This window comes from Staurois parvus, unplaced genomic scaffold (assembly GCF_062004578.1).
Source record: "Staurois parvus isolate SC_StPar_1 unplaced genomic scaffold, SC_StPar_1.0 ptg000992l, whole genome shotgun sequence".
NCBI lineage: Eukaryota > Metazoa > Chordata > Amphibia > Anura > Ranidae > Staurois > Staurois parvus.
The window spans coordinates 622,501-649,203 of record NW_028318788.1 but is presented as its reverse complement, the minus strand read 5'-3'; the positions used below and the strand labels follow the sequence as shown (position 1 = coordinate 649,203).

Genomic DNA, 26,703 nt, shown 5'->3' with positions numbered 1-26,703 from the left:
TGTGTAGACCCCTATGTGTAGCCCCATGTGTAGCTGTGTGTAGACCCCATGTGTAGCTGTGTGTAGACCCCTATGTGTAGCTGTGTGTAGACCCCATGTGTAGCTGTGTGTAGACCCCTATGTGTAGCTGTGTGTAGACCCCTATGTGTAGCCCTATGTGTAGCTGTGTGTAGAACCCATGTGTAGCCCTATGTGTAGCTGTGTGTAGACCCCCATGTGTAGCCCTATGTGTAGCTGTGTGTAGACCCCATGTGTAGCCCTATGTGTAGCTGTGTGTAGACCCCCATGTGTAGCCCTATGTGTAGCTGTGTGTAGACTTCTATGTGTAGCTGTGTGTAGACCCCTATGTGTAGCCCTATGTGTAGCTGTGTGTAGACCCCTATGTGTAGCTGTGTGTAGACCGCTATGTGTAGCTGTGTGTAGACCGCTATGTGTAGCTGTGTGTAGACCCCCTATGTGTAGCTGTGTGTAGACCCCATGTGTAGCTGTGTGTAGATCCCTATGTGTAGCTGTGTGTAGAGCCCTATGTGTAGCTGTGTGTAGACCCCTATGTATAGCTGTATGTAGACCCCATGTGTAGCTGTGTGTAGACCCCATGTGTAGCTGTGTGTAGACCCCTATGTATAGCTGTGTGTAGACCCCTATGTGTAGCTGTGTGTAGACCCCCTATGTGTAGCTGTGTGTAGACCCCTATGTGTAGCCCTATGTGTAGCTGTGTGTAGACCGCTATGTGTAGCTGTGTGTAGACCCCCTATGTATAGCTGTGTGTAGACCCCATGTGTAGCTGTGTGTAGACCCCTATGTGTAGCTGTGTGTAGACCCCTATGTGTAGCCCTATGTGTAGATGTGTGTAGACCGCTATGTGTAGCTGTGTGTAGACCCCCTATGTGTAGCTGTGTGTAGACCCCATGTGTAGCTGTGTGTAGATCCCCTATGTGTAGCTGTGTGTAGACCCCATGTGTAGCTGTGTGTAGACCCCTATGTGTAGCTGTGTGTAGACCCCTATGTATAGCTGTGTGTAGACCCCCTATGTGTAGCTGTGTGTAGACCCCATGTGTAGCTGTGTGTAGACCCCTATGTGTAGCTGTGTGTAGACCCCTATGTGTAGCTGTGTGTCGACCGCTATGTATAGCTGTGTGTAGACCCTTTATGTGTAGCTGTGTGTAGACCCCATGTGTAGCTGTGTGTAGACCCCTATGTGTAGCTGTGTGTAGACCCCCTATGTGTAGCTGTGTGTAGACCCCTATGTGTAGCTGTGTGTAGACCCTTTATGTGTAGCTGTGTGTAGACCCCATGTGTAGCTGTCTGTAGACCCCATGTGTAGCTGTGTGTAGACCCCTATGTATAGCTGTGTTTAGACCCCTATGTGTAGCTGTGTGTAGACCCCTATGTGTAGCTGTGTGTAGACCCCTATGTGTAGCTGTGTGTAGACCGCTATGTATAGCTGTGTGTAGACCCCTATGTATAGCTGTGTGTAGACCCCATGTGTAGCTGTGTGTAGACCCCTATGTGTAGCTGTGTGTAGACCCCCTATGTGTAGCTGTGTGTAGACCCCTATGTGTAGCTGTGTGTAGACCCCTATGTGTAGCTGTGTGTAGACCCCTATGTGTAGCTGTGTGTAGACCCCTATGTGTAGCTGTGTGTAGACCCCTATGTGTAGCTGTGTGTAGACCCCTATGTGTAGTTGTGTGTAGACCCCTATGTGTAGTTGTGTGTAGACCCCTATGTGTAGCTGTGTGTAGACCCCCTATGTGTAGTTGTGTGTAGACCCCTATGTGTAGTTGTGTGTAGACCCCTATGTGTAGATCCCTATGCGTAGAGATGTGTAGATCCCTATGTGTAGAGATTTGTAGATCCCTATGTGTAGAGATTTGTAGATCCCTATGTGTAGAGCTGTGTAGATCCTTATGTGTAGATCCCTATGTGTAGAGATGTGTAGATCTCTATGTGTAGATCCCTATGTGTAGAGCTGTGTAGCTCCTTATGTGTAGATCCCTATGTGTAGAGATGTGTAGATCTCTATGTGTAGATCCCTATGTGTAGATCCCTATGCGTAGAGATGTGTAGATCCCTATGTGTAGAGATGTGTAGATCCCTATGTGCAGATCTCTATACGTAGATCCCTATGTGTAGATCCTTATGTTTAGATCTCTATATGTAGAGTTCTGTAGATCCCTATGTGTAGATCCTTATATGTGGATCCCTATATATGGAGATCACTATGTGTAGATCTCTATGTGTAGATCTCTATATGTAGAGCTGTGTAGATCCCTGTATGTGGATCTCTATGTGTAGATTCCTATGTGTAGTTCTGTGTAGATCCCTAAATATGTGGATACCTCTGTGTAGATCCTTATATGTAGATCCCTATGTGTAGATCTTTATGTGTGGATCCCTATGTGCAGATCCCTCTGTGTGGATATGTGTAGATCCCTGTGTGTGGATCCCTCTGTGTAGATTGCTGTGTGTAGAGCTCTCTGTGTGGATCCCTCTGTGTAGAGCTGTGTAGATCCCTATGTGTAGATCCCTGTGTGTAGATCCCTGTGTAGATCTGTGTAGATCCCTATGTGTAGATCTGTGTAGATCCCTATGTGTAGAGCTGTGTAGAACCCTATGTGTAGATGTCTATATGTAGATCCCTATGTGTAGAGATGTGTAGATCTTTATGTGTGGATCCCTATGTGTAGATCCCTCTGTGTGGATATGTGTAGATCCCTATATGTAGATCCATCTGTGTAGATCCCTGTGTGTAGAGCTCTCTGTGTGGATCCCTGTGTAGAGCTGTGTAGATCCCTGTGTGTATATCCCTGTGTAGATCCCTATGTGTAGAGCTGTGTAGATCCCTCTGTGTAGATCCCTGTGTGGATCCCTCTGTAGAGCTGTGTAGATCCCTATGTGTAGATCTCTGTGTATAGACATGTTTAGATCCCTATGTGTAGAGCTGTGTAGATCCCTATGTGTAGATCCCTGTGTGTAGAGCTGTGTAGATCCCTGTGTGTAGAGCTGTGTAGATCCCTGTGTGTAGATCCCTGTGTGTAGATCCCTGTGTAGATCCCTCTGTAGAGCTGTGTAGATCCCTATGTGTAGATCCCTGTGTGTAGATCTCTGTGTAGATCCCTGTGTGTAGAGCTGTGTAGATCCCTGTGTGTAGATCCCTATGTGTAGAGCTGTGTAGATCCCTGTGTGTAGATCCCTGTGTAGATCCCTGTGTGTAGATCCCTATGTGTAGATCCCTGTGTGTAGATCCCTGTGTGTAGATCCCTATGTGTAGAGCTGTGTAGATCCCTATGTGTAGAGCTGTGTAGATCCCTATGTGTAGATCCCTATGTGTAGAGCTGTGTAGATCCCTGTGTGTAGATCCCTCTGTAGATCCCTCTGTAGAGCTGTGTAGACCCCTGTGTGTAGATCCCTGTGTGTAGATCCCTGTGTGGATCCCCCTGTAGAGCTGTGTAGATCCCTGTGTGTAGATCCCTGTGTGTAGAGCTGTGTAGATCCCTGTGTAGATCCCTGTGTGTAGATCCCTGTGTGTAGATCCCTGTGTGTAGATCCCTATGTGTAGAGCTGTGTAGATCCCTGTGTGTAGAGCTGTGTAGATCCCTGTGTAGATCCCTGTGTGGATCCCTGTGTAGATCCTTCTGTGTAGAGCTGTGTAGATCCCTATGTGTAGATCCCTGTGTGTAGATCTCTGTGTAGATCCCTGTGTGTAGACCTGTGTAGATCCCTATGTGTAGAGCTGTGTAGATCCCTATGTGAGATCCCTGTGTGTAGAGCTGTGTAGGTCCCTGTGTGTAGATCCCTGTGTGTAGAGCTGTGTAGATCCCTGTGTGTAGATCCCTGTGTGTAGATCCCTCTGTGTAGAGCTGTGTAGATCCCTGTGTAGATCCCTGTGTAGATCCCTGTGTGGATCCCTCTGTAGAGCTGTGTAGATCCCTGTGTGTAGATCCCTGTGTGTAGAGCTGTGTAGATCCCTGTGTAGATCCCTGTGTGTAGATCCCTGTGTGTAGAGCTGTGTAGATCCCTGTGTAGATCCCTGTGTGGATCCCTGTGTAGAGCTGTGTAGATCCCTGTGTAGATCCCTGTGTGGATCCCTGTGTAGAGCTGTGTAGATCCCTGTGTAGATCCCTGTGTGTAGATCCCTGTGTGTAGAGCTGTGTAGATCCCTGTGCGGATCCCTGTGTAGAGCTGTGTAGATCCCTGTGTAGATCCCTGTGTGGATCCCTCTGTAGAGCTGTGTAGATCCCTGTGTAGATCCCTGTGTGGATCCCTGTGTAGAGCTGTGTAGATCCCTGTGTAGATCCCTGTGTGGATCCCTGTGTAGAGCTGTGTAGATCCCTGTGTAGATCCCTGTGTGGATCCCTGTGTAGAGCTGTGTAGATCCCTGTGTAGATCCCTGTGTGTAGATCCCTGTGTGTAGAGCTGTGTAGATCCCTGTGCGGATCCCTGTGTAGAGCTGTGTAGATCCCTGTGTAGATCCCTGTGTGGATCCCTCTGTAGAGCTGTGTAGATCCCTGTGTAGATCCCTGTGTGGATCCCTGTGTAGAGCTGTGTAGATCCCTGTGTAGATCCCTGTGTGGATCCCTGTGTAGAGCTGTGTAGATCCCTGTGTAGATCCCTGTGTGTAGATCCCTGTGTGTAGAGCTGTGTAGATCCCTGTGTGTGGATCCCTGTGTAGAGCTGTGTGCTGTGCAGTGGCAGTTAGCTGTGGCTGGCTGTGCGGAGTGTCATCACAATTATTCCCCCTTGGCGATCCCCGCTGATTGGGTCCTTAAAGGGAGCCGCTCCAAACTTTTTTTTTTTTTTTTTGTTGTAATATTTGCTCCTCTCTCTGCTCTCCCGTGTCTGGGCTCCGAGCAGTCAACACCCTCTTCATTCTTTAAAAGGAGAGCCAAGCTTTTCTACCTGCCACTATCCCTGTACATAGCTCCCATACGCCGCCTCCTCCTTTATCTTTTTTTTCCTCTAATTTATTTTTGATACATTGTTTTCAACGCTTCCTGGCAGAAGAGGAATTTTCACAACTTGTCTGATACATTTTTTTTTTTTTCGCTTTCCTTGGACAATGTTTTGCTTTGGATACTTGCTCCTTTTCTGTGGGCTGAGCCAAGTTATGTCAACATATCCAATTTGGTGGTGAGTCTTTTCCTTTTTTCTTTTTCTGTGGATCTTGGTTTTTTTTGCCATGTTTTGTACTTTTTATGTTTGCTGTTTTGTATCTTTTATTTGCTGTGTGTACAACGTTATGGCACTTGGTGGTGCGATGGTGGCAGAAGCGCTGGGGAAGGGGGGGGGGGGGGGACCAGCACTGGGGGATCACGTTGCTCTTGGGCTCTTTGATCCGAAGCTGCAACAATTGCTGCTGATTGTATTAAGCAGATAATGATACAAGATTTTTTTTTTTTTTTTTTTGTAAACTTCAAGGCTCTTTTCAGCCAGTCAGGTGGGGAACACAAGACTTCACAAAAGTATTTTTTTTTTTTTTTTTTTTTTTGCTTTAAGGGAAACACAAGAAAGCAGGTAAGACAAGATTAGACAACTTGCACTGAGTATTGTAACCAGAAGCTGCATGAAATTTGTGTACAGAGAGGCATGCAGTGCCCTGCAATGTGATAAGGAAGTTATTACTGCTTACAACTCACAGATTCCACAAGATTCAGATTTTTAGGAAAATTCCTGGTCATATTTTATTGATACAGGCACAGATATTTGATATATTTTATTACATTTTTTTAATGTTAACATTTTTTTTAAGTAATAATGGTTATTTGAATTGCAATATGATTATACCCTGTAGTTTTATATATATATATATATATATATATATATATATATATATAAAACTATTTTATATATATATAAACACTATAAGTTTTATATATTATTATATATATATAACTATTTTATATATATTTTATATATATATATAACTATTTTATATATATTTTATATATATATATATATATATATAACTATTTTATATATATTTTATATATATATATATATATATATATATATATATATAAAACTATTTTATATATATTTTATATATATATATAACTATTTTATATATATTTTATATATATATATATATATATATATATATATATAAAACACCATAAGTTTTATATATTATTATATATATATATATGTAATATTGCAGTATAAGGGTCATAGCTAATCTCTCTCTCTCTCTCTCTCTATATATATATATATATATGTTATATATCTTATAGTTTTTTATATATATATATATATATATATATATATATATAAATAATATTGCAGTACAAGGGTCATAGCTAATATCTCTCTCTCTCTCTCTCTCTCTCTATATATATATATGTTATATATCTTACAGTTTTATATATATATATATATATATATATATATATATATATATATATATATATATAAAAATAATATTGCAGTACAAGGGTCATAGCTAATATCTCTCTCTCTCTCTGTGTATATATATATTTTTTTTTTATTTTTTTTTTATTTAAAATATTGCAGTACAAGGGTCATAGCCAATCTCTCTCTCTCTCTGTCTCTGTCTCTCTCTCTCTCTCTCTCTCTCTCTCTCTCTCTCTATATATATATATATATATATATAAGAGATATATATCTTATAGTTTTATATATATATATATATATATATATATATATATATACATATATATGTATATATATATATACATATCAGTACAAATATACCATATTTACCTTTGTCCTGACTATCTGAACTGTGTTCCCTGACTACTGAATTTGTATATACATTTTACCTCTATGTGTATACAAATCTGCAACACAGCCTTGCCCATAACAGAGACACAAAAAAAAATAAAATGTTTGCTAATAAAATAATCTGACATGACAGCAAATATTTTTTTTTTTTGCAAGAAATTATTTTTTTTCTTTTAAATGACATTTTATTAAGCTCTTTTTTTAACTTGACACATTTCTGAAATTGGTTTTATTTTTTTTTAGTGTTTTTTTACATTTTTTTATTGACTATATCTGATCACATCGTACACACAAAGCTAGACTATTGGGACTAGACTATAGGGATTAGACATTCAACAGAAAGGCAAAATATTTTGCTAATTATCTCCCCCATTGCACAGTAGGTGCAGGGGTTCTTTTTGTTATGGATATTTGAAAATGATTTTTTTTTTATTGTCTGCAAAAGGAAAACGAATAGTAGCCTATTTTTTGTTCATTAATATAATTAAAGAATTGAATTTGTGTATGGTGAGGGCTCTGATAACAGACTAATAATAATAATAACAACAGAATAATAATGTAGAAAGGCTTGTCTGTTTTTGTGTATAGATTTTATTTATTATTGATCTGGAATTTAGGATTACAGTAGACAGCCTAGAAATATTTAGCAATGGAATAATCTGCAGTCGTCACAGCAGAAAGTTTTGTAGGACATTTCCAAAATGGATGAGTTCATTTGTTTGTTTATTTTTAGATTGTTATATCTGATCTCTGGGCATATAAAGCCTCCAACATACAGGCTTGAAATAGAGACCCTAAGTATTTTACTAATGACATTGTTCATCTGAAATCATCTGTCATTATTGTAAAACCAGATCTGAAAATGTCACCAATTCCTGAGCTTTAGGTTAAATTTACATTTTTTTTAAAATATCATATATACAAAACTGGAAGTAAAGAATACAATAAACAATTCCAATATTGTACTGGTGAAAGGATCTGCCACTTAGGGATCTCAAACACCTCACATCATTTTTTTTTCTTCTTAAATGTACTATGTAATAATTTTGTTACATTTGGCTACAGTTTTAGATAAATAAATGTACAAAGTAGTTATGCAAACATGTTTCCTTTTTTTTTTATACTGTGCTTTTTGCTTGAGTTGATCTCTACTCTGATATGGATTGTGTTTTTGTGAAAAAAGAGACATTATTTTATAGAGGATTTCATTTTCCTTGCTGTGATATAGATTATTAATCCACATGTCGTGTGTTGGTTTGGTTTTTGGTTGACGGTGAAATAAACCGCACTGTGATCAGGGATTTTACTGACTCTGGAATAATGGGATCTGTGCACTGGCTGAATTTTGTTTTTTTAAGATATGGACAATTCTGATCATTTCCAGTGATGCTTGGATTGTATAGCTGAGAGCTCATATCACATTTAAGCAGTTCTTTTTTTTTTTTTCAATTACTAAATCTGAATGATTTAAGGTATTATCTACTAACAGCATCTGATTGTTCTTTGAAAAACATTTAAGGCAAAAAAATTATTTTCTATTTAAATATTTTCTCTATATGTCCTTCAACTACTTCTAAAATGATATCCATATTGTAAATGGTGCCATAAAATATAAAAATCCGGTATAATAGTAATAATAATAACAATAATTAAAAAGTTCTACAACTATAACTCTTAACAAATCATCTTGAAAGACTGAAGGTTTGTGTACGCCTTTTTGATTAAAAAGAGCATCCATTTTTTATGTTTTTTTTTTCTTTTGCGCTGTACATGCTTTCAAATGCATTTTTTTTTTTACATGCGCCTTCCATCTGCGGTCTCCAGCGGGGATGCTACTTCATTGCATTGGGTTTGCAGCCGCATGTGTGAAAATGCATGCGTTTTACATGCGCCAATCTGTCGAAGCTGCGCTTTTGGGAAAAGCAAGGAAGATAAAAACGCTGTAAGTTTTTAAAGGACGTTGCACTCCAAAATACAGGGAACTAATATGTACTGTAAAGAAAAGAAAAAAGCGTGGTTTTGTTGTGCGATTAAATCTGGCGGGGTTTTTTTTGGCCAAGGTACTTGTTGATTTACCTTCAATATAATCCAATGTCTTTTTTGGAATCCTGCATGCTGGTGGCTCAAGGGGCTCAGTGCTTCATTGTTATCTATTCAGAGCCCTGAGCTGAGCTTGTCTTTGAAGGGCAACAAAAAATAAAACACTGCTCCAGTACTGTGCATAGGGAGGGGTTCCATGGATAGTTTGTAATAGGGGGTCCACCCTATGTACCGGCTTTAGCTCCATTTTGGCAGTACAGTGACTGGGCTTTAGGGTGGCCCTGAACAGTCCAAAACTGATCTGAAGGGAGATATGAAGATAGATTGGATGAGGATTGTGTCATTTAGGGTTAGCCTTGGGGGGGGGGGGGTCAACTGAAAAAAGTTGCCTCTTTTGCTCATGAAGATTTCCCATCTTCCTGGAAGAACTTTGCATAAACCAAGTCAGTGCTTCCTGTAGCGGCATAGGAAGTTCTTGTCCTCCTTGGGGGTATATTTTTTCTGTCTATGGGCTGGCTCAGTCTATAAATGAGGAGTTTGGTTTGTGGCTAATTGGTTTTATCTCAGCTCTTGCCGAGCAGGGGTAGCTGATCACCCTCCCTAGGATAGAGATAAGGAGAATCTACGAATTTGTATACAGAATGAAATTTTTATTTATTTATTTCAGGTACTTATATAGCGCCGTCAATTTACACAGCGCTGTACATATATATTGTACATTCACATCAGTCCCTAACCCTCAAGGGGTGAACAATCTAAGGTCCCTAACTCACATTCATACATACACATACTAGGGACAATTTAGACAGGAGCCAATTAACCTACTAGCATGTCTTTGGAATGTGGGAGGAAACCGGAGTACCCGGAGGAAACCCACACAGTCACAGGGAGAACATGCAAACTCCAGGCAGGTGGTGCCGTGGGTTGGGATTCAAACCAGCAACCCTTGTACTGTTAGGCAGAAGTGCTGACCATTTAGCCACTGTGCTGCCCACTGAAATACAGTCATGAACCGTTTACAACAGGGGGGGGAAACTGTGGCCCTCCCGCTGTTGTAGAACTACAAGTCCCATGAGGCATTGCAAAACTGACAGTTACAAGCATGACTTCCAGAGGCAGAGGCATGATGGGAATTGTAGTTCACCAACAGCTGGAGGGCCACAGTTGCCCACCCCTGGTTTACAATGTAAAAATGTGAAGGCTGCTTCACAATCGGTTTGGGTTAAATGCCCTATTTTGGGTTTGGGTTATTAGTCCTCTCCGCTCCTCCCATGACCTCCTGCTCTCTAGCTGCCTTGTATCCTCCTCCCATGCTCGTCTTCAGGACTTCTCCAGAGCCTCCCCCATCCTCTGGAACTCTCCACCCCAATCTATCCGACTATCGCCTACTCTGCCCACTTTTAGGCTATCTCTGAAAACCTATCCAAAGCCTATCAGGGAAGGCATTGCTTTAAAAAAGTCCTGGATTCTTTCTTAGATACACAAAATATAACTGGATATAACATTTATAGGTAAAGTTGATCCAGGGACAGGGGCGGACTGACAACTCATGGGGCCCCCGGGCAATAGGGGATCATGGGGCCCCTGTGTCCTTGCCCAAACTCAAAAAAGCCTATGAAAAAGGTACCAGGGGCATCTCATGGGGCCCCCTACTGACCCCGGGCCCTTGGGCAGTGCCCGAGTTTCCAAATGGTCAGTCCGCCCCTGTCCAGGGAATATCCGATTGCCTCTCGAGGGATCAAGAAGGAATTTTTCTCCCTGCAGGAGCAAATTGGATCGTGCTTTGCTGGTTTTTTTGCCTGTTTCTTGATCAACTGTGGGTGTAGGATTATAAATTTTCTTTTTTTAATGGTTGAACTGGATGGACTTTTGTCTTTTTTCAGCCAGACTAACTATGTAACTATCCTGCTTCAGCTAATAATGGAATCTTCTATTTCCTCTACCAGTCCATCCCCCACAGTTATTACCTTTTGTACCACCAGCCCCTCCCTCTTAGATTGTAAGCTCCAAGGATCAGGGCCCTCCTAACCCTCTTGTATTGAACTGTATCATTGCTGTAGGGTCTCCCTTTATATTGTAAAGTTCTGGCGCTATATACGTCCTGTATAAAAATAATAATATTAGTTGCCTCAAATGTGTACTGGACATACACACTGGGTTCAAATCTTGTAGATTTCTATCATTTGTAGCTATATATGAGTATAAGGCCAGACAGGCTGTGCTTCCTGCTTTGCAGTACCACACAGAGGTTGTGCTTTACTGCTCCGACAATGCAAGTCAATTGGGTCAGCTGACCCACTGAAGTCAGAGTCGGAAGACTAAGGCCCCGTTCGGACTTGAGAGGTCTGTAGCTTGCAGCTCAGAGCTCAAAAATGCTCAACAAGCAATAACCTATTGTTTTCAATGGCCCTTGTTCACATCTGAGTATCCTGTCACTTGTAGCAAAATGCTTGTCACTCAAAAAAGTACACAAGCTGCTGAATTGAGAGTTTTTGTCCCCATAGACTTCAATGGAAACACCTGAAATTAGCTTTTTATCAATTGTTGCAGTACCCCACACCTTTTAGTTGAAAAATGCCTGAAAAAAAAGCTGCAAAAATGTTTAATTCTGTTTTTAAAAACTTCTCACAAACGCTTAAAAAAAAAAGCCTTGAAAAAAACCTCAAAAACTAAAAAAATGCTTGAAAATGTGACGCTTAGGTTTGAATGTTGCCTCAGTGTTTGCTAAAATATACAATAATGATGATCTAACAAAAGCAAACATCTAAAATTGTGAACATCATTAAAAGTGGAATAAAAAACTCGAGATATGAACGCATTGGACATACATTACACTCTTCCGTTAAGGAACGTAAAGTGAAAGTTCTGATCTAAGGAAAGGTTCAGTGATTGCCTGGAAACACGATGTGGCCAAACTTTTGTGGACACCCCATCGCAATGGTCAAATGTATGAGGACCCCTCTTCTAAAGATGGAGTTTGGGAGTCTCCTGTGAAGGGCACTGGTGATACTACGGCATACAAAGGCATTGTAGACAGTTGTGATCTTCCAACCTTGTGGTAACAGTTTGGTGAAAGCCATGACTGTGCCCCTGTTGCCAGATCCAAAAAGACATGGTTTGACCTGAATGATCAAACCATGACCAAACTGATCAATCCATGGGCAAACTGGTCATGGTTTGACTGGTTTGGTGTGGAAGGACTCAAGTGGCCATCAAACAGCCCTGACTTCAACCCTACTGAACCCCTTTGGGATGAATTGGATCGCTGATTATGAGTTAGGTCTTCTCATCTAACATCAGGATCTAACCTCAATGCTATTGAACATCTTCTCATCAATCATCATTACCTGACCTCAGGCCTACTGAACACCTTTGGGCTGAACTGGAACCCCAATTACTAGCCAGGTCTTTGCATCCAACATCAGTACCTCACCTCAACCCTACCGAACATCTAACTGGAACCCCAATTAGTAGCCAGGTCTTCGCATCCAACATCAGTACCTCACCTCAACCCTACCGAACATTTAACTGGAACCCCAATTACTAGCCAGGTCTTCGCATCCAACATCAGTACCTCACCTCAACCCTACCGAACATCTAACTGGAACCCCAATTACTAGCCAGGTCTTTGCATCCAACATCAGTACCTCACCTCAACCCTACCGAACCTCTAACTGGAACCCCAATTACTAGCCAGGTCTTCGCATCCAACATCAGTACCTCACCTCAACCCTACTGAACATCTAACCGGAACCCCAATTACTAGCCAGGTCTTCGCATCCAACATCAGTACCTCACCTCAACCCTACCGAACATCTAACTGGAACCCCAATTATTTGCCAGGTCTTCTCATTTAGTCTCAGTATCTGACCTTAGAAATATCCACAGATTTCCGCAGACACCAAAGTCTTGTGGAAAGCCTTCCCAGAAGATTGGAAGATGTTATAGGCACAAAGGGAAGCCAACTCCATATTATTGGCCAAGCTTTTGGAATAGAATGTCGAATATATAAATATGTAGGCCAGGTATCCATAACCTCTTGGCCATATAGAATTACTAGTTACAATCATCATAGACTGTATTTGGAAGGAGAATATGATAAAATCCAAAAATGTAATCCTGTGTTGTCAAAGGGTAGAAACCGATCCCTGTCCACGGGTAGAGACCGATCCATCCAAAACCACAGCTCCCAAATGTCCATCAATTGGAACCTAAACCCCTATGTCCCTCTTCCTGCCATAGCTGATCCTCTTCTGTAGAGTTCTGTTTAAAGTAGTCTGCTACTTAGTTGTCAAACATATTTATATTGCTGTTTAGTTCGTGATTTCCTTACAATCATTATGTTGCTTATTTATGAATGCTAGTGCAAAAGAAACATAGCAGTGAAAAAAGCACCAAATGCTCAAAGCATTAGGTAGCATACGTAGCATTGAGTCTATTTTCTCATGCTAAATGCAGCATTCTGAGTAATGTGTCATTACCGACCATTTATTACATCTCACAGAGATCACAGTACTTCTGTTAATGCCTTCATCTACTGTTTACTTCAGAAGGACGCCACCATCTTTGTTCGGGCATCGTCCAGGGTCACCATCTACTTCCTGGACTGAGATGTCGGCTCAGAGGTGACACAATCATCCCAGTGCCTTTCCAGTCCTTGGCTATGTTCATAAAGAGATCAGCTCCTGCTGAAACTCCTCACTTTGTGGCTTGCTACGAAGTTACAATGTTGCCATCTGATCACTGGGGAGAGGAGACTTAGGAAATGTTTCCTCCTGCCTACAGCAGACAGATGGCATTATTTCAGCCTAGGCAAAAGTCACTGAACTGGAGCTCAAGGATGGCTTTTAATGATAAAATGTGGAACTTTTCTGATTCAGTTTCTGGTATAGGGTGATGACTCTCACTTAATTGTGCTTTAAAAAACTGAATGGGGCAAAGTCTACTTTAATGTTGGACAGTGATCACTGTCAGAACCTGGGATAGTCCCTGGGATAATCAGGCTCCTGGAATGATCTGAAGGTGTAGTGAAGGCAGATCTGGGGTTGTGGGCAGTAAGGCAGGTGTGCAGAGTCTGTCTCTGCCTGAATGAGCACTTTGCCTGAGGAGCTGCGGAGCAATGTGCTGCGTGCTGAGAGATAGCCCAGCTATTTGATCAGCTCTGGCAGATTGTTTGTACAAAAGATATTCAGTGAAGCTCACCTCCAAATCTCAATAATTATAAACTCACTGTAGAGATCAGACCTTCAATGGAGCTTGACAAGGCAAGTACCTGGAAGGGGGGGGGGGAGGTCTTTACAGGCTGTATTCATACAGAGGAAAAAACACACAGCGACTACAGATCAGCAACATAAAGATAGTGTTGCAGTTAACAGGCCAAATCTAATACTCCACTAATTACCCCCTCCTTGTCCACAGAGAAGAGGCACAGGAGGCTTGTGTCAATGTTTGTTTAATGTGGAGTGAAGTGTTATATAAATACAACTCCTATCACTTTCACTGCCGGAGAAAAGAAAATTCTCCTTTATCCCTGTATACACACACCGCAGAATTGTTACATATCTCCAAACATCTTTCCTTTCCTTTTCTTTCCTTTTCCTTTTCTTTAATTTCCTTTCCGTTCCTTTCCCTCTTCCCCTCTTTCCCTCTTTCCTTCTTACAACTTTTATGCCATTTATTTTTTTAAACTTTCCTTCCTTCTTACCTCATTTCTTTCCTTCTATCAGTTACTGCTGTCCCTTCCTTCCTTCCTTCCTTCCTTCCTTCCTTCCTTCCCATTAAACTTACTTTCTAACCCTTTACCGGTTCTTTTTTCCATGCTACATTCCTTTTTTAACTTATTCTATCCCTTCCATCAATTATTGCTGCCATTCCTTGCTTCCCTCTTTCTTTCCTTTTCTTCACTTACTTATGTCCTTCATTTCATCTCTTCATTCCTTTACCCTTTGCCTTTCATTTCCTTCTACCCTCCTTTCCTTTTATACTGTCCTTCAAACTCTTATGCCAGTTCTTCTTTTCAATCCCTTCTCCTTCATACCTCATTTCTTTCTTTCAATCAATCAGTTACTGCTGCCCTTCCTTACCTCCTTTCTTATCTGGCTTCCTTCCCTCCTATCCATCCTTTCTTAAATTATACTTTCCTTTCAACCCTTATACCAGTCCTTTCTTCCATCCTTCTTTCCTCTCTTACCTCATTCCTTCCATCAATTACTGCTTCCATTCCTTCCCTACCACCCTTCCTTCCTTCCTTCCTTCCTTCCTCCCTCCCTCCTTTCCTTCCTTCCTTCCTTCCTTCCTTCCTTCCTTCCTTCCTTCCTTCCTTCCTTCCTCCCTCCCTCCCTTCCTTCCTTCCTTCCTTCCTTCCTTCCTTCCTTCCTTCCTTCCTTCCTTCCTTCCTTCCCTCCCTTCCTTCCTTCCTTCCTTCTTTCCTTCCCTCCCTCTGTCCAATCTTCTTCTTTCCATACCTTTCTTCCTTCTTCCCCCTCCTTCTGTCCAATCTTCTTCTCATGCTCCAGTGTGTAAGTTGGAGCCATAATAGGCTAAGAAGAAGGTGGGACCAGAACCAGGGAACACACTATTGATTGGTTGCTATTTCAAATTCAGAGATGAAAGATGCCATTATATCAAGTCTGTCAGCCAAGTGGAAGAGCCGAACCACTAAGTAGTAAGGCAGTGAGTCAGTTTATCTGACTGGAGCTTACCTCTTACAGTCATTGCCCCCTGTCAGGGTATGCCCACAGTGCAGAACCAGGATGTGTTGGGTGAAGGGTTTGGATGTGTTGGGAGCAGGGTTTGGATGTGTTGGGTGAAGGGTTTGGATGTGTTGGGAGCAGGGTTTGGATGTGTTGGGAGCAGGGTTTGGATGTGTTGGGTGAAGGGTTTGGATGTGTTGGGAGCAGGGTTTGGATGTGTTGGGTGAAGGGTTTGGATGTGTTGGGAGCAGGGTTTGGATGTGTTCGGTGCAGGGTCCAGGTGTGCTGGTTGGAGGTTCAAGTTGTGTTATATGCAGGGTCCAGGTGTGTTATATGCAAGGCCTGGGTGTGTAGGGTGAAGTGTCCAGATGTGTTGGGTGTGTTATGTGCAGGGTCCAGGTGTGTTATATGCAGGGCCTGGGTGTGTAGGGTGAAGTGTCCAGTTGTGTTGGGTGCAGGGTTCAGGATGTGCTGAGTGCAGAGTCCAGTTGTGTTGGCTGTACAGCCTAGGTGTATTGTGTGCAGGGCTTGGGTGTGTAGGGGGCAGGGTCCCATTGTGTTATGTGCAGGGTCCAGGAGTGTTGGTTGCAGGATATGGGTATATTGGGTTCAGGGCTCAGGTGTGTTGAGGGCAGGTTTTGGGTGTATTGGGTGCACTGTCTAGGTGTGTCTGGTTCAGGGCTTGGGTGTATTCGTTGCAGGGTCCAAGTGAGCAGGGTCAAGGTGTGCAGGGTCCCAGGTGTATTAGGTGTAGGTCCCAGGTGTTTTAGGTGCAAGGGTTCAAATGTATTGGGTGTAGGTCCCAGGTGTGTTAGGTGCAGGTTCTGTGTGTTTGTTTTTAAGAATCCAGGTGTGTTGGGTGCACTGTCAGGATGTCTTGGGTTGAGGGCCCTGGTGCATTGTGTGGAGGGCCAAAGTGTGTTGGCCCAAATGTATTGGGTGTAGAAGCCAGGTGTGTTGGGTGCACTGTCTGGGTGTGTCAGGTTGAGGGCCCTGGTGCGTTGTGTGGAGGACCCCAGTGTGTTGGGTGTAGAAGCCAGGTGTGTTGGGTGCACTCTCTGGGTGTGTCAGGTTGAGGGCCCTGGTGTGTTGTGTGGAGGGCCCCAGTGTGTTGGGTGTAGAAGCCAGGTGTGTTGGGTGCACTGTCTGGGTGTGTCAGGTTGAGGGCCCTGGTGCGTTGTGTGGAGGGCCCCAGTGTTTTCGGTGTAGAAGCCAGCTGTGTTGTGTGCACTGTCTGGGTGTGTCAGGTTGAGGGCCCTGGTGTGTTGTGTGGAGGGCCCCAGTGTGTTGGGTGTAGAAGCCAGGTGTGTTGGGTGCACTGTCTGGGTGTGTCAGGTTGAGGGCCCTAGTGCGTTGTGTGGAGGGCCCCAGTGTGTTGGGTGTAGAAGCCAGGTGTGTTGGGTGCACTGTCTGGGTGTGTCAGGTTGAGGGCCCTGGTGCATTGTGTGGAGGGCCCCAGTGTGTTGGGTGTGGAAGCCAGGTGTGTTGGGTGCACTGTCTGGGTGTGTCAGGTTGAGGGCCCTGGTGCGTTGTGTGGAGGGCCCCAGTGTGTTGGGTGTGGAAGCCAGGTGTGTTGGGTGCACTGTCTGGGTGTGTCAGGTTGAGGGCCCTGGTGCGTTGTGTGGAGGGCCCCAGTGTTTTTGGTGTAGAAGCCAGGTATGTTGGGTGCACTGTCTGGGTGTGTCAGGTTGAGGGCCCTGGTGTGTTGTGTGGAGGGCCCCAGTGTTTTTGGTGTAGAAGCCAGGTGTCTTGGGTGCACTGTCTGGGTGTGTCAGGTTGAGGGCCCTGGTGTGTTGTGTGGAGGGCCCCAGTGTTTTTGGTGTAGAAGCCAGGTGTGTTGGGTGCACTGTCTGGGTGTGTCAGGTTGAGGGCCCTGGTGTGTTGTGTGGAGGGCCCCAGTGTTTTTGGTGTAGAAGCCAGGTGTGTTGGGTGCACTGTCTGGGTGTGTCTGGTTGAGGGCCCCGGTGTATTGTATGGAGGGGCCCAGTGTGTTGGGATTAGAAGGCAGATGTTGGGTGTAGGGCCTGGGTGTGTTGGGTGCACTGTCTGGGTGTGTCGGGTTGAGGGCCCCGGTGTATTGTATGGAGGGGCCCAGTATGTTGGGATTAGAAGGCAGATGTTGGGTGTGTTGGGTGCAGTCTGTGTAGGACAGCTGTGGCAGTGTGTTGGTGTGTGGCGGGTGAGGTTGTGACGAGGCATCTCAGGTATGTCTACAAGAACGAGCTCATTTCAATTAGAAGGCAATAAAATGCAAATGTGCTCTTGATAAGACAGGCAGAGGAACACCTGGACAGCGATCAATAACAAGCAATGTTTTATTCACAGTTATTATCCAGCTTATAATTACAAGCCGTGACTGCATTCCTGACAAGGGGGAACATTCCTCTCTTCTGCCACTGCTGAAGTATTTTCCCGACCAACTCCTGCAAAGGACCCTGCTACCCCAACACACCAGCCAATCAGATTACAAAATACGAAGGCACGTACAGTCATCTTCCGTCTACCAATCCAATAGAGCTGCCGAGGGGGGGTGGGTGACCGGGACCAAAAATGACCTGTTGGTCCCACCAGAAATCTTGTGAGAACATTCTGTGTCCTAGTCCTGGGCTGCACTCTTATCAGTTACATTGTTGCCAGTGAATTAAAGACAGGAGAAAGACGATCTGTTGTCGTGCCCCAGGGCGACAACGCTGCTCTGCCATAGATATATACAGAGAGTGAGCGTTGTCACCTTAGGAAAAGAATTTTGTTACTGGCAGGATCACCAGGTGCAAAATAAAGAAAAAAAAAAAAAAGCCTAAAAAACAAAATCAATGCAGCCACCACATCTAGGGACTGGTAAGCTGAAATATATGACATCTTCTGTTCTTCGGTTCACATATAAATTAATTAGTGATTTTCGATAAATAATTTCTTTGTAAAATTATAGAGTCCTGTCCGTGATACTTTTTTTATTTGCACTAACATACAATTTTGAGGACAAGCTTTCGGGGAATGTCCCCTTCTTCAGGTCTAAGCAATAAATAAAATTATAAAATTTTATAATTATAAAATTTTATAAAATTTGGCCAAAGTACAAACCCTCAGCGTTGCTCATTGAGCTTGCTTGAAATTTAAATTAAAAAGCTGCAATATATGACATTTTCTGTTCTTTGGTTTACATATAAACTAATTAGTGATTTTGGTTAAATTAATTTTTCTGTAAAATTATAACATTTTGCCAAAATAAAAACCCTCAGCGTTGCTCACTGCGCTGCTTAGATTGCGTGGAATAAAAAATAAAAAACTGCAATATATTACATTTTCTGTTCTGCAGTTTACATATAAATTAATTAGTGATTTTGGTTAAATTAATTTTCCTGTAAAATTATAAAATTTTGCCAAAATAAAAACCCTCAGCGTTGCTCATTGAGCTGCTTAGATTGCGTGGAATTAAAAATAAAAAAAGCTGCAATATTTTACATTTTCTGTCCTGCAGTTTACATATAAATTAATTAGTGATTTTGGTTAAATTAATTTTCCTGTAAAATTATTACATTTTGCCAAAATAAAAACCCTCAGCGTTGCTCACTGCGCTGCTTAGATTGCGTGGAATAAAAAATAAAAAACTGCAATATATTACATTTTCTGTTCTGCAGTTTACATATAAATTAATTAGTGATTTTGGTTAAATTAAATTTTCTGTAAAATTATTAAATTTTGCCAAAATAAAAACCCTCAGCGTTGCTCACTGCGCTGCTTAGATTGCGTGGAATTTTTAATAAATAAATAAAATAAAATTAAAATAAAATAAAATTAAAAAATAAATAAAAAGCTGCAATATATGACATTTTCTGTTCTGCAGTTTACATAGAAATTAATTAGTGATTTTGGTTAAATTAATTTTCCTGTAAAATTATTACATTTTGCCAAAATAAAAACCCTCAGCGTTGCTCACTGCGCTGCTTAGATTGCGTGGAATTTTTAATAAATAAATAAAATAAAATTAAAATAAAATTAAAATAAAATTAAAAAATAAATAAAAAGCTGCAATATATTACATTTTCTGTTCTGCAGTTTACATATAAATTAATTAGTGATTTTGGTTAAATTAAATTTTCTGTAAAATTATTAAATTTTGCCAAAATAAAAACCCTCAGCGTTGCTCACTGCGCTGCTTAGATTGCGTGGAATTTTTAATAAATAAATAAAATAAAATTAAAATAAAATAAAATTAAAATAAAATTAAAAAATAAATAAAAAGCTGCAATATATGACATTTTCTGTTCTGCAGTTTACATAGAAATTAATTAGTGATTTTGGTTAAATTAATTTTCCTGTAAAATTATTACATTTTGCCAAAATAAAAACCCTCAGCGTTGCTCACTGCGCTGCTTAGATTGCGTGGAATTTTTAATAAATAAATAAAATAAAATTAAAATAAAATAAAATTAAAATAAAATTAAAAAATAAATAAAAAGCTGCAATATATGACATTTTCTGTTCTGCAGTTTACATAGAAATTAATTAGTGATTTTGGTTAAATTAAATTTTCTGTAAAATTATTAAATTTTGCCAAAATAAAAACCCTCAGCGTTGCTCACTGCGCTGCTTAGATTGCGTGGAATTAAAAATAAAAAGCTGCAATATATGACATTTTCTGTTCCGCGGTTCACATATAAATTAATTAGTGATTTTGGTTAAATGATTTTTTCTGTGAAGTTATAAAAATTTTGCCAAAGTACAAACCCTCAGCGTTGCTCACTGCGCTGCTTAGATTGGGTGGAATTTTTAATAAATAAATAAAATTAAATTAAAATAAAATAAAAATAAAAAATAAATAAAAAGCTGCAATATATGACATTTTCTGTTCCTCGGTTCACATATAAATTAATTAGTGATTTTGGTTAAATGAATTTTCCTGTAAAATTAAATTTTTGCCAAAAAAAACCCCTCAGCGTTGCTCATTAAGCTGCTTAGATTGCTTGAAATTAAAAATAAAAAGCTGCAATATATGACATTTTCTGTTCTACAGTTTACATATAAATTAATTAGTGATTTTGGTTAAATTAATTTTCCTGTAAAATTATTAAATTTTTGCCAAAATAAAAACCCTCAGCGTTGCTCACTGAGCTGCTTAGATTGCTTGGAATTAAAAATAAAAACAATTTACTCTTTTTTTTTTACTTATTTAGAGGGTATGTCGTATGGTGTATTTAAAGTAGTTTGTTCAAATTGGTATTTGTTGTATATGCTTTTTTTTTTTTTTTTTTTTTTTTTTTTATTTGATTATTTTTGTACTGACAATTTTCTACTTTTTTTTTTTTTTCTGTAGAAAAAAACAATTAAAATAATAATGCTAATGAGGGGCACAAAAATAGGTCCAGGGTAGGTGAAAGGAGCTTCAGTGATCTTAAGGAGCCATTTAAAGCCCAATGCACCTTTAAGTGACCACTTTTAATGCACCACCCCATTGACTCTAATGCATTCAGCCCAAATTTCACCAAGGACTTACTGACACTTCTGCGTTGTGGACTGACCATTTGGAAACTCGGGCACTGCCCGACGGCCCGGGGTCAGTAGGGGGCCCCATGAGATGCCCCTGGTACCTTTTTCATAGGCTTTTTTGAGTTTGGGCAAGGACACAGGGGCCCCATGATCCCCTATTGCCCGGGGGCCCCATGAGTTGTCAGTCTGCCCCTGGTTGTGGTAACATAAAATGCATTACTGCATTACGGTGCCAATCATTTTTAAAGGCAGCGCAATGCACTGAAGCTTTGCTCACACGTGTAGGTGGGGGGCAGTAAAATCAAGCAGTTTATCAATGGTAAAACCACAAGCACCCACCTGAATGCTAACATAGAGCCACTCTGTGCTCTTGGCTCTACACATGGCGTGGCCGCAGTGCTGTGTTGTGTCAAAACTGAAGGAGCGTGTTGCTTTCTAATGCAGTTCTATGGGTGCCACACTGCAGCTGCGTTCAATGTATGCAGTTGCGGCACAGTTGCAGCGTGGCCTCATAGAACTGTTTAGAACCCCATGATTTTAATGTAATACTTTTGTTTTCTTTGTTTTTTCTTACAGGATTAAATCAGGCGGTGAGCAGGGGCATATCTCTGAACACCTCTGAAAAGCAATCCCGAGAGTGGATTACTTTACAGAGGAGCATCATTCCTTGCCGCACATGTGAATGAGGCCCTGCGTAGTGTCACAATGTGTCTGCGTAGTGTGCTGCAGTGCCTTGCATTTCCTAAAAAAGGGTCGTGTATAATCATTGCCGGTACAAGGTCATCTAGAACCCAGGCCAAAGATGCCAAATTGCGCTCCACCCCCAAGATGTATGAATATTATATTTCAGAAAAATTCCCCCCCCCCCCAAAAAAAAAACAAAAAAAAAACGAGCACTAATCTGCATGCCTCCCCCTTAAGCATAGATTCCCCTTCCTCCCAGTACATGTTGAACTCCCCTTCCCGGCATTAATCTTTTTCCCCCCAGCCCCCCCAGCTCACATCCTCTCATTCCCCATATGCCCCCAACACAAATCCCCTCCCCTTGAAGAAAAAAATCCCCCCTCCTAGTACAAATCCTCTACCCCTTAAAATTTCCCCTCTTAGTACTAATCCCCCTCCCCCACTCCAAATTCCCCCTCCCAGCACAAATTCTCCCCAATCTCCCATCCTAGCATAAATCCCCCCAATCATCCCTGCTAGCACGAATATCACCCTCCCCCAAAGAAATACACCTCCCGTGCTAGGCCAGAAAGGGGGGGGGGGGGTAAATCTTCCTGAGGGCAAGTGGTTAACATGCAAAAAACATTAACGCCTCTCCCCCCACCATATTTTATTTATTTATTTCAGTACTTATATAGCGCCATCAATTTACACAGCACTTTACATACAGTATATATTGTACATTCACATCAGTCCCCGCCCCCGAGGAGTGTAGAATCTAGGATCCCTAACTCACATTCATACATACGCATACTAGGGACAATTTAGACAGGAGCCAATTAACCTACCAGCATGTCTTTTGGTGGAGTACCTGGAGGAAACCCACGCAGGCACAGGGATAACATGCAAACTCCAGGCAGGTGGTGCCGTAGTTGGGATTTGAACTGACGATCCTAGTACTGCCAGGGGGAAGTGCTAACCATTCAGCCACTGTGCTGCCCGCTTAGTCACTTGCCATCTGCCCTATAGCAGAAGTACACAGGGCGGCACGGCTGCGCAAAATCACGTATATAGACATGACTTGCAGTTACCGGTAGGGGGCGCCACTATTGGCGGCTGGGGATGGCAATCAAAGTAACGCAGCGCCGTGTCGCAAAAAATGGCCCGGCCAGGAAGGGGGGGGGGGGTGGTAAATCTTCCTGAGGGCAAGTGGTTAACATGCAAAAAACATTAACGCACTGCAAAAAAGTAAATGAGCCCCCAAATCTCCCATTTTTTTTCCCAATTTAGGGAAATGAAAAAGATAGAGATGGGTCATGTGTTCCCCCCCATACTTGGAACCAGGGGCGGACTGACCATTTGGAAACTCGGGCACCGCCCAAGGGCCCGGGGGCAGTAGGGGGCCCCATGAGATGCCCCTGGTACCTTTTTCATAGGCTTTTTTGAGTTTGGGCGAGGACACAGGGGCCCCATGATCCCCTATTGCCCGGGGGCCCCATGAGTTGTCAGTCCGCCCCCACTTGGAACGTCTTGCCGCTCCGGCGGCAGGTTAAGGTGACATTACTATGTCTTCGATAAAGAGATTATATGAAAAATAAACCCTGGTGAATACTATCAATACTATATCAATATATTCCAAACTCTACATCATCGCGCCCCTGGACTGTAGTACCATGAAATACAGCGTATACATATGTATTATTAAAAAATATATTATTTAATATTATATATATATATATATATATATATATACAGTATATATATAAATATATATATTTATATATATATTTTTATATATATATACATAAATATATATATTTATATATATATATATATATATATATATGAAAAAAAAAAAAAAAATATATATATATATATAAATAATATATTAAATAATAATAAATATAAATAATAATAACAAATAAATAATGTAAGAGCTGCTGTTATAACTCAATAATTCAAATAATAACCAATATGTGACAATAAAATATAATACTTATTATAATATAACCACAAATAATAGCGCTCACTAAATAAATTAATACCACCTCCAAATTATATATGTGAAAATTAATTAAATATATATAATTTATATATATATTTTTATTATTATTATTATACAGGATTTATTATTAATATTATAATACAGGATTTATTATTATTATTATTATTATTATAATACAGGATTTATTATTATTATTATTATTATTATTATTATTATTATAATAATACAGGATTTATTATTAATATTATTATACAGGATTTATTATTATTATTATTATTATACAGGATTTATTATTAATATTATTATACAGGATTTATTATTATTATTATTATTATTATTATTATAATACAGGATTTATTATTAATATTATTATACAGGATTTATTATTATTATTATTATACAGGATTTATTATTAATATTATTATACAGGATTTATTATTATTATTATTATTATTATTATTATAATACAGGATTTATTATTATTATTATTATTATAATACAGGATTTATTATTAATATTATTATACAGGATTTATTATTATTATTATTATTATTATTATTATTATTATTTTTATTATTATAATACAGGATTTATTATTATTATTATTATTATTATTATTATAATACAGGATTTATTATTATTATTATAATACAGGATTTATTATTAATATTATTATACAGGATTTATTATTATTATTATTATTATTATTATTATTATTATTATTATTATAATACAGGATTTATTATTATTATTATTATTATTATAATACAGGATTTATTATTATTATTATTATTATTATTATAATACAGGATTTATTATTAATATTATTATACAGGATTTATTATTATTATTATTATAATACAGGATTTATTATTAATATTATTATACAGGATTTTTTATTATTATTATTATTATTATAATACAGGATTTATTATTATTATTATTATTATTATAATACAGGATTTATTATTATTATTATTATTATTATTATAATACAGGATTTATTATTAATATTATTATACAGGATTTATTATTATTATTATTATTATTATAATACAGGATTTATTATTAATATTATTATACAGGATTTATTATTATTATTATTATTGTACAGGATTTATTATTAATATTATTATACAGGATTTATTATTATTATTATTATTATTATTATTGTAATACAGGATTTATTATTATTATTATTATTATTATTATTATTATAACAGTTTGCTCAGAGCTGCGATATATTTATTTATTTATATTTATTAAAAATATATAAATATTCATTGGATCCTCATAAAGTCCATTCAATAAAGTCCACATATCAATAATATATATGATCTTCAATCAAATGAAGTTATAGAATCTTCCTTCACCAATGAATAAAGAGAACCTGCTACTTCTGTGTCTTTAAATCACCAAATGCAGCTCTCAGTATAATAATGAAAGCTGGGGATACCAATTTCTGCAATTTGGATTCAAAACCAAATTTATTAACAAAAAAAAAAAAAAGAATCAATAAAATAATTCCTAGCCAGCAGTTTCATGCAGGAAATGCTTGGAGACACGGCCCATGTGGTGTAATATGCTGATTTAATGACTGTCAGAGAGGTTCGTGCAATTCCTGTTAAGTGACATTAAATACGCTCGTGTCATTCCGGCCTGCGGCGTTGTCTTCTGCTCAGGTGTCAGGAGATTTTTAGACTTTGACGCATGTAACTTTTCAAATTCTGATCTCGACCTCAAACATGAAAGCAACGATATCAGATATTTGCCATTTAAGGTTAGATCACAGGCGGGTAGTTAAACAGTTCAGAAGTAGATTTTTTTTTCTTCCATGCCTCCATTGCTGAGTAACCAGCAGAGGAAAATCAGTGGCTCTGTCTATATTCCAGCTTTTCACATCAGAGCAGAAAATTGCATGGAGTTGGGGGAGTGTGGACTATGGTGGGTAATCTTCTGAATATTCAAGGAGTGAACCTTGCCTATTGGTAAGGTTAATAAGCAAGCTTTTGTCAAACAAAGGCATGGGAAGCTGGGCGCTACCATGAGGAATGTGGCTGGTGTGAGCCCCCCTTTTATTGCAAGGGGGATGGGTTATCCATTCCTTCAAATAATTGGCTGTTGTGACTCAGCTGACCAGGGGCAAAGGCTATGCATTGCATGAAAAAATTCGGCATGCTGGTTGTACCCAAGTCTATCAATGGATTGCCCATAGATGGCCAAAATCTTGGCTAGTTCCTGCTGAACCGGCCAAGATTTCAACCATCTATGGCCAGCCCATTGATTGACTTGGGTACAACCACCATGCCAATTTTTTTCGTGCAATTATTGCCAGCGGCTGTGTTCCCTCGGCAGGGACAACAACCAAACTCCCCCCCCTCACCAAGAGAACACAATAGTGCCATGTGAGGGACGGACATTAATATGGAGTTGACTCCCCCCCCTGTGGACATTAATATGAAGTTGGCCCCTCACAGCCATTAATATGGAGTTGGCCACCCATGGCCATTAATATGAAGTTGACCCCCGCCGTGGACATTAATATGAAGTTGACCCCTGCCGTGGACAGTAATATGAAGTTGGCCCCTCACAGCCATTAGTATGGAGTTGGCCACCCATGGCCATTAATATGGAGTTGACCCCCGCCCTGTGGACATTAATATGAAGTTGGCCCCTCACAGCCATTAGTATGGAGTTGGCCACCCATGGCCATTAATATGGAGTTGAACCCCCCTGTGGACATTAATATGAAGTTGGCCCCTCACAGCCATTAATATGGAGTTGGCCACCCATGGCCATTAATATGAAGTTGGCCCCTCACAGCCATTAATATGGAGTTGGCCACCCATGGCCATTAATATGAAGTTGCCATCCACTCTGATAAATACTTTCCACAGGATTTTGAAGTGTCTGTGTGAATTTGTACCCATTTTTGAAGTCCAGATACTGATATTGGATGGGAAGATCTGGTTTGAAATTGGGGCTCCAATTCCAAAGTGTGCAGTAAGCTTGAGGTCAGGGCTCTGTGTAGGACACTTGTGTTGCTAATTTACTAAAGGACTGTACACTTTAATC

General features: G+C 40.1%; 1 protein-coding gene across 1 annotated transcript in view; it reads left to right on the top strand.

The window, feature by feature from the left end:
- The first annotated feature begins 4,837 nt into the window (after positions 1–4,837).
- Positions 4,838–26,703, top strand: part of LOC149441384 (protein Wnt-3a) — a 198,224-nt gene continuing 176,358 nt past the window's right edge. The window contains exon 1 of the mRNA XM_089657411.1: positions 4,838–5,130. Coding sequence (XP_089513537.1) covers positions 5,060–5,130 — 71 coding nt within the window. The 5' untranslated portion in view covers positions 4,838–5,059. The remainder of the gene's footprint in view (positions 5,131–26,703) is intronic.